General features: G+C 42.5%; 2 protein-coding genes across 3 annotated transcripts; one reads left to right on the top strand and one right to left on the bottom strand.

Moving 5' to 3' along the window:
* Nucleotides 1–506: 506 nt before the first annotated feature.
* LOC105285139 (serine/threonine-protein kinase Chk2) lies at nt 507–4,030 on the top strand. Of its 2 annotated transcripts, none has more exons than XM_011349131.3 (7): nt 507–985; nt 1,206–1,478; nt 1,610–1,809; nt 1,907–2,110; nt 2,206–2,379; nt 2,470–2,634; nt 2,720–4,030. In XM_011349131.3, the coding sequence occupies exons 1-7, from the start codon at nt 832–834 to the stop codon at nt 2,951–2,953; spliced, it is 1,404 nt and encodes a 467-aa protein (XP_011347433.1). In that variant the 5' UTR covers nt 507–831; the 3' UTR covers nt 2,954–4,030. The 2 variants fall into 2 exon arrangements, with proteins under 2 accessions (XP_011347433.1, XP_011347423.1); XM_011349121.3 differs by having other exon boundaries at nt 508–985; nt 1,562–1,809.
* Nucleotides 3,242–10,055, bottom strand: LOC105286031 (succinate dehydrogenase [ubiquinone] iron-sulfur subunit, mitochondrial-like). Its single transcript, XM_011350657.3, has 5 exons — nt 9,885–10,055; nt 5,972–6,222; nt 5,452–5,749; nt 4,322–4,444; nt 3,242–4,193 (listed from the first exon to the last, which is right to left on the bottom strand). The coding sequence occupies exons 1-5, from the start codon at nt 10,053–10,055 to the stop codon at nt 4,056–4,058; spliced, it is 981 nt and encodes a 326-aa protein (XP_011348959.1). The 3' UTR covers nt 3,242–4,055.
* Nucleotides 10,056–10,495: the final 440 nt, after the last annotated feature.

Genomic DNA, 10,495 nt, shown 5'->3' with positions numbered 1-10,495 from the left:
ACAGGCACTAGTACTTAGAAAAATCGTTGTGTCTAACATATAATTTGCTAACGTATACTATTGTTAACTATAATTTGCTACAGAAGAAGAAAAGTTTTATATCAGTATTATTATTAATCTCTTTACTTTGACTTACTTTTAAATGGTCTTATTCAAAAGCTACATTTATACATCATTTTTAAAGTAATAATTTTAGTTAACAATTTCTCATCGATATTGGAGAAGATCTTATTTACGAAATATTCACTTGTACAGCCTTATTACAGAAAGGAAATTAATTTTAGATGATAAGTAATAAGATACAATTCAATAATATAATTTTAATAATTTAATCAGAACGTCAAAATGATTTTTTATATGCAATTAGTACAGAATACATATACATAAGCACGTGTGACGTATCAATTATATTCATTAAAAACTTCGTACATAATTATACAAAAGTTGCATTAGATACATTACATACCTATAGTTAGTAATAGCGATTCCTGATTTATCGACGCTAACCGCATTGAAGTTCCGCGGGAAGCTGGATTCATTGTTTGGTGCGAGAAACGTGTGGCTGGGTCGCCACAATTTTCGAGACATTCCGTTGACGTATACGTTCGAGAATATTGCCTCTCACTCAACGTAGAATTACTGCACAGACTCGTTTCATTTTCCCGTGGAATCAGAATCTCTTGGTTGCCAAGAAAGTTGGCTCTTTGTTAACGGACGCGTATGCGAATATGGGTTAGTCGTCGCGGTCTTTGTGTGCTTGCGACTCTAGCGGATGCAAATTATTAGTTACCTTTCTTTCGTAATCTTTTTGTCAAAAAAACCGAAGCAAAAATGACGTCACAAGAACAAATCCCGGCTAGTTTGCCCAATACTCAAAATGCAGATGGTTTAACTCAGACACAGACATCTCAAGAAACTTCGAGCCAACCAACACAAGCAGTCTGGGGAAGACTGTGGTCTATTAGACCGTGTATAAGAAGTCTAGGTAAGCATTTGCATACTTTTACGCAAAAGTGTCATCTGGGCTGCGTTCGAAAACATCACCCGAGCGCCCCAGTGTATCATTTTATCCTTGTTGTTCAGCGAATGAACAACAAGGATAAAATGATACACTGGGGCGCTCGGGTGATGTTTTCGAACGCAGCCCTGACATGTTGAAATGTGTTCTTGAAGAAACATGTTTTATTCGTTGAACCATTTTCCAGAAATGATAAATGATTCCTATACTGTGGGACGCTCTGAGAGCTGCGATTGCATCTTTACTTCCAACGAGGTGCAGTCAAAATGGTTGACTGTAATGAGCAAGGTACATTTCCGCATATACAGGGAGCGCATTTGTGATACAGACGATATTGTGGTCTATCTTGAAGATTTGAGCTCCAATGGAACCTTTATAGACAAGGCCATGGTTGGTCGTGGGAATCGTGTCATTATCGAATCTAATTCTGAGATAGCTCTATGCAAACCATACTTCTCAGGTAATTGCGCTCTCTAACAGAGCTCATTCTTAGCTTAATATTGAATATGTGGATATAATATAATAGAAATTACTTAATTGTAGTTTTTATGTTCGTAAACTTAAATGTACCCCCTAATAACTTGCCACAAGAATTGAAAGTGAAGTATGCGCTCGGCCGCAAATTGGGATCTGGTGCTTGTGGCGAAGTGAAAATGATATTTACAAAGAATGGTTCACAAAAATTTGCCCTGAAAACTATACAGAAAAACGGTTTTAGTGCAAATGGAAATCCGTTTAATGATCCAGAAAAAATTAGAAATGAAGTTGAGATATTAAGAAAGTTGAAACATGTAAGTTGAATTAAATGACAAGTTATTTGTCTTGTACTTATTTGTAATCTGGATGTCAATGGAAAAAAGGAAAACGTTTTTTATATACATGTTTTAGTCTTGTATAATCCACATGGAAGAGATCTGTGACACACCATCAACAATGTACATTGTGCTCGAATTAATGGAAGGTGGAGAGCTTTTTGATAGGATCAGAAGCAGGGGGAAATTATCGGAATCGTGCGCAAAATTGATATTTTACCAAGTCGTATTGGCTGTGCATTATCTTCACAAACAGGGTATTACGCACAGGGACTTGAAGGTATTGTTACGAACATCCAGAATATCATCTAATATTTTAATAAAATAATTAGAACATATTAATATTATTATTTGACGAGTAATTAAAATTTATAGCCGGAGAATATACTGTTAGCAAATAAATCTGACATTACTTTGACCAAAGTATCGGATTTTGGTATGTCGAAGCTAGTGGACGCCGAGAGCATGCTGAGAACATTCTGTGGTACTCCTATGTACGTTGCCCCTGAAATTTTGACGACCCTTGGACGTAGCTCTTACACGAATCAAGTATGTTATATATATTTTTGCATGCATTTTTTAAATAGGCATTATGATAAATGTAGATAGAATCTTTTTATTTTGTCGAAATTCGTTCAGGTTGACGTGTGGAGCTTGGGAGTGATATTGTACGCTTGTTTAAGCGGTTCAGTTCCATTCAATATCCACAGAACGGATATTCCATTGGAGGCGCAAATAAGACGCGGATTATACGGGTTTCCGCAGTCACTGTTCGGACATGTATCGCGAAATGCTACAGAACTGGTATGACGATCACACATTATTAGTAGCAACAACAATAATTGGTCTCCTAGTAATTAGTTTATTAATTAACTATTGCGTTGCTCAGATCAAATCCATGTTGACGGTCAATCCGAGGAGACGTATAACGGTACGACAGATATTGCTACATCCTTGGTTGGCAGACTTTCGTATGCGAGAAATCGTAAACTCATTGATGTCGCACTCCCCGAACGATTCGGAGAACGATGAGAATCTGCCACCTTTGAATACGTTTGAGAACCGTCAAAGAGCTGACGAAATATTTCCGGAAAGTGCGAAACGTGCGCGGCTTAACGCGTGAATAACGCAGGATTTGATAGAATATATATATATGACACAAATATTTCGAGCTTGTCTTCCGCGGAAGTAACCAAAACATACCTGATATATCCTTTCGGCAGGATCTTGTTCATTTCGTTGTGATACGTCGATAGTTACCTACTTAGTATGTAAAATAGTTTCTATTCATCGAACGATCATTACAACATTTAACTATGTTGGATCATATACAAATACTAATAAAATGTTAAGTTTGTGGAATCGATTGTATCAACGCGACAATCTCAGGGAAGTTTATAAAGTAGATATACGACATTTATTCCATTTAATTGTGCGAGACTTGCAATTTGATACAACTGTGATTAGCTTTGACCTGAAAACAGTGAGATAACTAAGAATAGAATACATATCTGTTAGCCGATACAATTAATTAAAACTTGTTTAGTTTTTGGCATATCTCAATTTGACGTGTCTGTTAAGACTGATAATATAATTTATATTACTAAACATAAGCGCCCAGAGGAGGGGCAAGGAGGGACAGTTGCCCTCCCTGGAATTGAAAAATAGCAATGTTGAAGTTCTAAATCATAAACAAAAAAAAACGAAAAGAAAACAAATAATACACATAAATTATATAGTCTGATATAATAAGTTTCGAAGTACAAATTTTCCTTGTTTTTTTACAAAATGTTTTTACTTGAGTTTCCTATCTTTAGAGGGACCTTAAGGTTTTGCCCCTCCCTTGAATTCTTTTCCGCGGGCTGTTACTAAATACTTCGTACAAAGTAAAACTAAGATGACTATGTATTAATCAGTATTAAGAGCAGTGCATTAAGGTAACTTAATGCACTGCTCTTACCATTGAAGATTTATATATATATTCTACTTTTTTTGATTGATAAGTTTACAAAAAGAAATAAAATCTCGGGAGAGAAAGAGAGATTATAGTATACAGTTCCATGTTAGTACCGGTTAGTATTGAACGCTTATCAAAAATGTAGATTTAATTTAGAGTATAAGCCACGGGATTATCAGCTTCCATGTAGCAACGAAACCAGTTTATTATTCAATCACACAATAAAAGGGAAGACAAACATCATCCTGCAAATCTTGTCATCCTTTTCTTACCCCTTACTGCATGGATGATGTTCCTCACCACTGCAAAGATTTGGAAGTGTCGTCTCGAAGTCTGGCTTCTCCTTCTTCGTAAGTCCGGCCAGTAAACGTTTCAGTTGCGCTATCGCTTTTCCTGGATTCAGTCCCTGTTAAGGAACGTACGGAAAATACCAAGTATTGTTTAATATCAATCCATGTTTGATGACATTTGCTTTTTAGAGAAACTGCAAACTTATTTGTAGAGGTGCGTGGGTGAAATAGTGTTCGCAATCACCTTTGGACACGTCTTAGTACAATTGAAGATCGTGTGACATCGGTAAACCGAGTAAAAGTCGCGTAGCTTTGCCAGCCTCTCTTTGTGTGCCAGGTCCCGTGAGTCTATTATCCACCTGTATGCCTGTTACAAGCGAGAAACGTATACAGGGTGTCCCATTTTAAATGCCGCAGGCAAAAATCTCGAAAAATATGGGACGTACGGAAAAATGTTTCGAACAAAAGTTGCATGGTTTGAAGGGGGCCACATGATGAAAATATGTACTTGACCTTGAGTGACCTTTTCAAGGCCAGGTCGATGTGATAGATGTTTTCTTAAATGGGACCCCCCCCCTTTTTTATTGTATATTCTTGTAGCTTAGTCGAGAGCTTTCCAAAACACTACCTACTTTTGTTTTTTGCCCAAGCAGTTCCCAAGATATGAAGCGTCAAAGTTGACATACCGCCGGCATTCGCATTACCCGATGTACACCGCAGGGAGGTTGCTCGGTCGGATTTGTACATCATAGTGGCCCTAAAAAGGGCCGATTTTGTGTATGGGGGTGTGGTAAGCAGTACTAGTACTAGTAACTCCAAATGGAATGCACAGTATTTACTAATAAGCAGAGCTCGGACTTCAGTGCCGCTATCCCCACTTCAGGCTCTCGAGCGCCGCGAGAGACGGTGCCTCAAACAATCAAAAAATGTTTCAATTTACGCAACGGTACCTCTCATCTGCTTAGGCCGCTCCACCGGCATAGTCGGCACTGTCTCGGGTAATGCGAATGCCGGCGGTATGTCAACTTTGAAGCTTCATATCTTGGGAACTGCTTGGACAAAAAACAAAGGTAGGTAGTGTTTTGGAAAGCTCTCGAACTAAGCTACAAGAATATACAATAAAAAAGGGGGGGTCCCATTTAAGAAAACATCCATCACATTGACCTGGCCTTGAAAAGGTCACTCAAGGTCAAGTACATATTTTCATCATGCGGCCCCCTTCAAACCATGCAACTTTTGTTCGAAACATTTTTCCGTACATCCCATATTTTTCGAGATTTTTGCCTGCGGCATTTAAAATGGGACACCCTGTATATCGATATCTTTATTTTGTAGAAAGATGACTTCATCATCATGCCGATTGATTCCCGTTACCTGCAGGAGAACCGCAGGCCCCAAAAACTTATCGCCGAGCCACCAATAAGGGGGGCACGTGTACGTGCAGCACGCGCACATCACGCACTCGTACATGCCGTCGAGTTTGCTCCTGTCCCTCGGGCTTTGCAGTATCTGCCGCAAACCGAGAAAACTGTCCTCACCCGGGCGTTGTAAATACGGTTCGATCTTCTGAAATTGCTGTAAGAACTGCTCCATGTCCGGCACCAGATCCCGAATTACGTACGCATGCGGCAGAGGATAAACCACCAATGGTTGTGGAGATTGTTCGACCTTCCTGAAGATTTCAAGTCATTGCAAAGTCGAGCAACATTGAGCAACGTTACTTGCAAAGGGTCTTGTCGTAAAAGTAAATTTCGTGCTGATAAGCAAGCTTTGAAGCGTTCAACTCCAAATATTCCCTTTGAAAAGCTCCAAATTCCTACCATTTGATGTATCGGTGCCAAAAAATCTCGTAGATTACGTCGGTTACAACGATCGATATAATATAATGAATTACGTTACGCAAGCCAGAGTATTGACGCCGTTTATGTTCATTCCACAACTGCCGCAGATGCCTTCGCGACAGGACCTTCGGTAAGACAACGTCGGGTCGTGCTGCGCCTTGATCAACGCCAGCACGTCCAACACCATCGTGCCACATTTATTTAGATCCACGTTAAACTGCTGCATGTACGGCTTCACTTTTGGCGTTTCCGGATTCCATCGATATACGCGAACAGTCTGCATCCTCGGTACAACTTTTTCCTGCTGCAAAAGACCGATAATAATCGTAATTTTAGTCTGTTTTCACATTTTTGCACGAAAAGGCAAAAATAATTATAGAAATAGCATTGTTATCAAACTATTGTAAGATCTGGAAAGATAGTCGAGACTGACAGGTTGTATAGAGGATCAGAATGAAAACAAGTTGATCACAACAGTAGGAGTATTGGCCGTACAGCCTAAGACCTAGGCGTGCGAACCAGGGATCCCGGAGAGTTCGAATTCAAATCTAAAGCAGTCTCCTAGTTATTTTTCGCCTCTTACAATTCAAAAGTGGGATAAAATCCGCTACCCCTCGAAGACAGTTGAGATTCATCCACTACCCCTCGGAGAGGAGGGAGTTGAGAAGCAGCTGGCTGGTAGTGAAGCCTGAACATGGAGGTCGGGACGGACTCAGAGGAGTGAACCAACATGGAGATTGGGAAGGACTCAGAGGAGTGACCCAACATGGAGATTGGGAAGGACTCAGAGGAGTGAACCAACATGGAGATTGGGAAGGACTCAGAGGAGTGAACCAACATGGAGGTTGGGAGGGACTCAGAAGAGTGAACCAAAAATGGATGTTGGGAGGGACTCAGAAGAGTGAACCAAAAATGGAGGTTGGGAGGGACTCAAGGGGAGTGAACCGACGATTTGGAGACATTCGGGGACGAATGTAATGTCAGGCTGGCCGAGCTGTAAGATCTGGAAAGATAGTCGAGACTGACAGGTCGTATAGAGGATCGGAATGAAAACAAGTTGATCACAACAGTAGGAGTATTGGCCGTACAGCCTAAGACCTAGGCGTGCGAACCAGGGATCCCGGAGAGTTCGAATTCAAATCTAAAGCAGTCTCCTAGTTATTTTTCGCCTCTTACAATTCAAAAGTGGGATAAAATCCGCTACCCCTCGAAGACAGTTGAGATTCATCCACTACCCCTCGGAGAGGAGGGAGTTGAGAAGCAGCTGGCTGGTAGTGAAGCCTGAACATGGAGGTCGGGACGGACTCAGAGGAGTGAACCAACATGGAGATTGGGAAGGACTCAGAGGAGTGACCCAACATGGAGATTGGGAAGGACTCAGAGGAGTGAACCAACATGGAGATTGGGAAGGACTCAGAGGAGTGAACCAACATGGAGGTTGGGAGGGACTCAGAAGAGTGAACCAAAAATGGATGTTGGGAGGGACTCAGAAGAGTGAACCAAAAATGGAGGTTGGGAGGGACTCAAGGGGAGTGAACCGACGATTTGGAGACATTCGGGGACGAATGTAATGTCAGGCTGGCCGAGCTGTAAGATCTGGAAAGATAGTCGAGACTGACAGGTCGTATAGAGGATCGGAATGAAAACAAGTTGATCACAACAGTAGGAGTATTGGCCGTACAGCCTAAGACCTAGGCGTGCGAACCAGGGATCCCGGAGAGTTCGAATTCAAATCTAAAGCAGTCTCCTAGTTATTTTTCGCCTCTTACAATTCAAAAGTGGGATAAAATCCGCTACCCCTCGAAGACAGTTGAGATTCATCCACTACCCCTCGGAGAGGAGGGAGTTGAGAAGCAGCTGGCTGGTAGTGAAGCCTGAACATGGAGGTCGGGACGGACTCAGAGGAGTGAACCAACATGGAGATTGGGAAGGACTCAGAGGAGTGACCCAACATGGAGATTGGGAAGGACTCAGAGGAGTGAACCAACATGGAGATTGGGAAGGACTCAGAGGAGTGAACCAACATGGAGGTTGGGAGGGACTCAGAAGAGTGAACCAAAAATGGATGTTGGGAGGGACTCAGAAGAGTGAACCAAAAATGGAGGTTGGGAGGGACTCAAGTGGAGTGAACCGACGATTTGGAGACATTCGGGGACGAATGTAATGTCAGGCTGGCCGAGCTGTAAGATCTGGAAAGATAGTCGAGACTGACAGGTCGTATAGAGGATCGGAATGAAAACAAGGTGATCACAACAGTAGGAGTATTGGCCGTACAGCCTAAGACCTAGGCGTGTGAACCAGGGATCCCGGAGAGTTCGAGTTCAAATCTAAGGCAGTCTCCTAGTTATTTTTCACCTCTTACAATTCAGAAGTGAGATAAAATCCGCTACCCCTCGAAGACAGTTGAGATTCATCCGCTACCCCTCGGAGAGGAGGGAGTTGAGAAGCAGCTGGCCGGTAGTGAAGCCTGAACATGGAGGTCGGGACGGACTCAGAGGAGTGAACCAACATGGAGATTGGGAAGAACTCAGAGGAGTGAACCAACATGGAGGTTGGGAGGGACTCAGAAGAGTGAACCATAAATGGATGTTGGGAGGAACTCAGAAGAGTGAACCAAAAATGGAGGTTGGGAGGGACTCAAGTGGAGTGAACCGACGATTTGGAGACATTCGAGGACGAATGTAATGTCAGGCTGGCCGAGCTGTAAGATCTGGAAAGATAGTCGAGACTGACAGGTCGTATAGAGGATCGGAATGAAAACAAGGTGATCACAACAGTAGGAGTATTGGCCGTACAGCCTAAGACCTAGGCGTGTGAACCAGGGATCCCGGAGAGTTCGAGTTCAAATCTAAGGCAGTCTCCTAGTTATTTTTCACCTCTTACAATTCAGAAGTGAGATAAAATCCGCTACCCCTCGAAGACAGTTGAGATTCATCCGCTACCCCTCGGAGAGGAGGGAGTTGAGAAGCAGCTGGCCGGTAGTGAAGCCTGAACATGGAGGTCGGGACGGACTCAGAGGAGTGAACCAACATGGAGGTTGGGAGGGACTCAGAAGAGTGAACCAAAAATGGATGTTGGGAGGAACTCAGAAGAGTGAACCAAAAATGGAGGTTGGGAGGGACTCAAGTGGAGTGAACCGACGATTTGGAGACATTCGGGGACGAATGTAATGTCAGGCTGGCCGAGCTGTAAGATCTGGAAAGATAGTCGAGACTGACAGGTCGTATAGAGGATCGGAATGAAAACAAGGTGATCACAACAGTAGGAGTATTGGCCGTACAGCCTAAGACCTAGGCGTGTGAACCAGGGATCCCGGAGAGTTCGAGTTCAAATCTAAGGCAGTCTCCTAATTATTTTTCGCCTCTTACAATTCAGAAGTGGGATAAAATTCGCTACCCCTCGAAGACAGTTGAGATTCATCCGCTACCCCTCGGAGAGGAGGGAGTTGAGAAGCAGCTGGCCGGTAGTGAAGCCTGAACATGGAGGTCGGGACAGACTCAGAGGAGTGAACCAACATGGAGATTGGGAAGGACTCAGAGGAGTGAACCAACATGGAGGTTGGGAGGGACTCAGAAGAGTGAACCAAAAATGGATGTTGGGAGGAACTCAGAAGAGTGAACCAAAAATGGAGGTTGGGAGGGACTCAAGTGGAGTGAACCGACGATTTGGAGACATTCGAGGACGAATGTAATGTCAGGCTGGCCGAGCTGTAAGATCTGGAAAGATAGTCGAGACTGACAGGTCGTATAGAGGATCGGAATGAAAACAAGGTGATCAGAACAGTAGGAGTATTGGCCGTACAGCCTAAGACCTAGGCGTGTGAACCAGGGATCCCGGAGAGTTCGAGTTCAAATCTAAGGCAGTCTCCTAATTATTTTTCGCCTCTTACACTATTGCGTATCAAGAGCTTGACTCAAAGGATTTTTATGTCTTGTATTATTTCGTACATCCGTATGTACAACTAACTTCCGGAGGAGTCTTGCATGCTACAGCGCCCGCGATATCAGCTGCTACAGCCGCCTCTAACTCGGACGACTGCGTGGTCTCTTTGGCAGATTTGGAGAATCCCGGCACGCGAATACGCGCGAACCCGTGCAACCAGAGTCGGCTCGTAGATCTGTTCACAGCAGCGAACATGACCCACCCTTGCAGAATAAGTTGACGTCTTCACGTTGGCACGAGATTAACTTGGAAAGGACACCTTCGCAATATCGCTATTTTGATCACTGCATGATCTGTCGTGGTTACGTATCTCTTTGGATGCAAATATCACGCAAACAAAATATCATCAAGCGACGAACTTCGCGACAAGTTTATGCAATATTTCCAATATTTTAGATACGAATTTATTTCTAGACTTTCTAGGCTCTCCTACATTTTTAATAAACTAATTTGAGTTTTATTAATTATTTCTTGCGAAATATAAGACATGTTCATTGTTCATTTGCTAAATGGTAATTTAAAAATGATTAATTGCTCGTTAAAGTGATTATTATAAATAGATCATTGCGAATAGTTTTAAATTGTATCATTGAGGGACAAATATGTGCGGCACGTTGCTTGATACTGTAAACAAG

Source organism: Ooceraea biroi, chromosome 4 (genome assembly GCF_003672135.1).
Source record: "Ooceraea biroi isolate clonal line C1 chromosome 4, Obir_v5.4, whole genome shotgun sequence".
Lineage (NCBI taxonomy): Eukaryota > Metazoa > Arthropoda > Insecta > Hymenoptera > Formicidae > Ooceraea > Ooceraea biroi.
The sequence above is the reverse complement of the archived record's forward strand: the minus strand, read 5'-3'. Positions and strand labels throughout refer to the sequence as shown.

What these genes read in the sequence shown, in the direction of transcription:
- LOC105286031 (XM_011350657.3), bottom strand. Translation starts at nt 10,055, where the DNA reads ATGTTCGCTGCTGTGAACAGATCTACGAGCCGACTCTGGTTGCACGGG. An exon ending in CATGCAAGACTCCTCCGGAA is followed by an intron (nt 6,223 to 9,884) that starts GTTAGTTGTACA and finishes GGTCTTTTGCAG; the next exon opens with CAGGAAAAAGTTGTACCGAG. An exon ending in AATACTCTGGCTTGCGTAAC is followed by an intron (nt 5,750 to 5,971) that starts GTAATTCATTAT and finishes TGAAATCTTCAG; the next exon opens with GAAGGTCGAACAATCTCCAC.
- LOC105285139 (XM_011349121.3), top strand. Translation starts at nt 832, where the DNA reads ATGACGTCACAAGAACAAATCCCGGCTAGTTTGCCCAATACTCAAAAT. An exon ending in ATGCAAACCATACTTCTCAG is followed by an intron (nt 1,479 to 1,561) that starts GTAATTGCGCTC and finishes ACTTAATTGTAG; the next exon opens with TTTTTATGTTCGTAAACTTA. An exon ending in GTAGCTCTTACACGAATCAA is followed by an intron (nt 2,380 to 2,469) that starts GTATGTTATATA and finishes AAATTCGTTCAG; the next exon opens with GTTGACGTGTGGAGCTTGGG.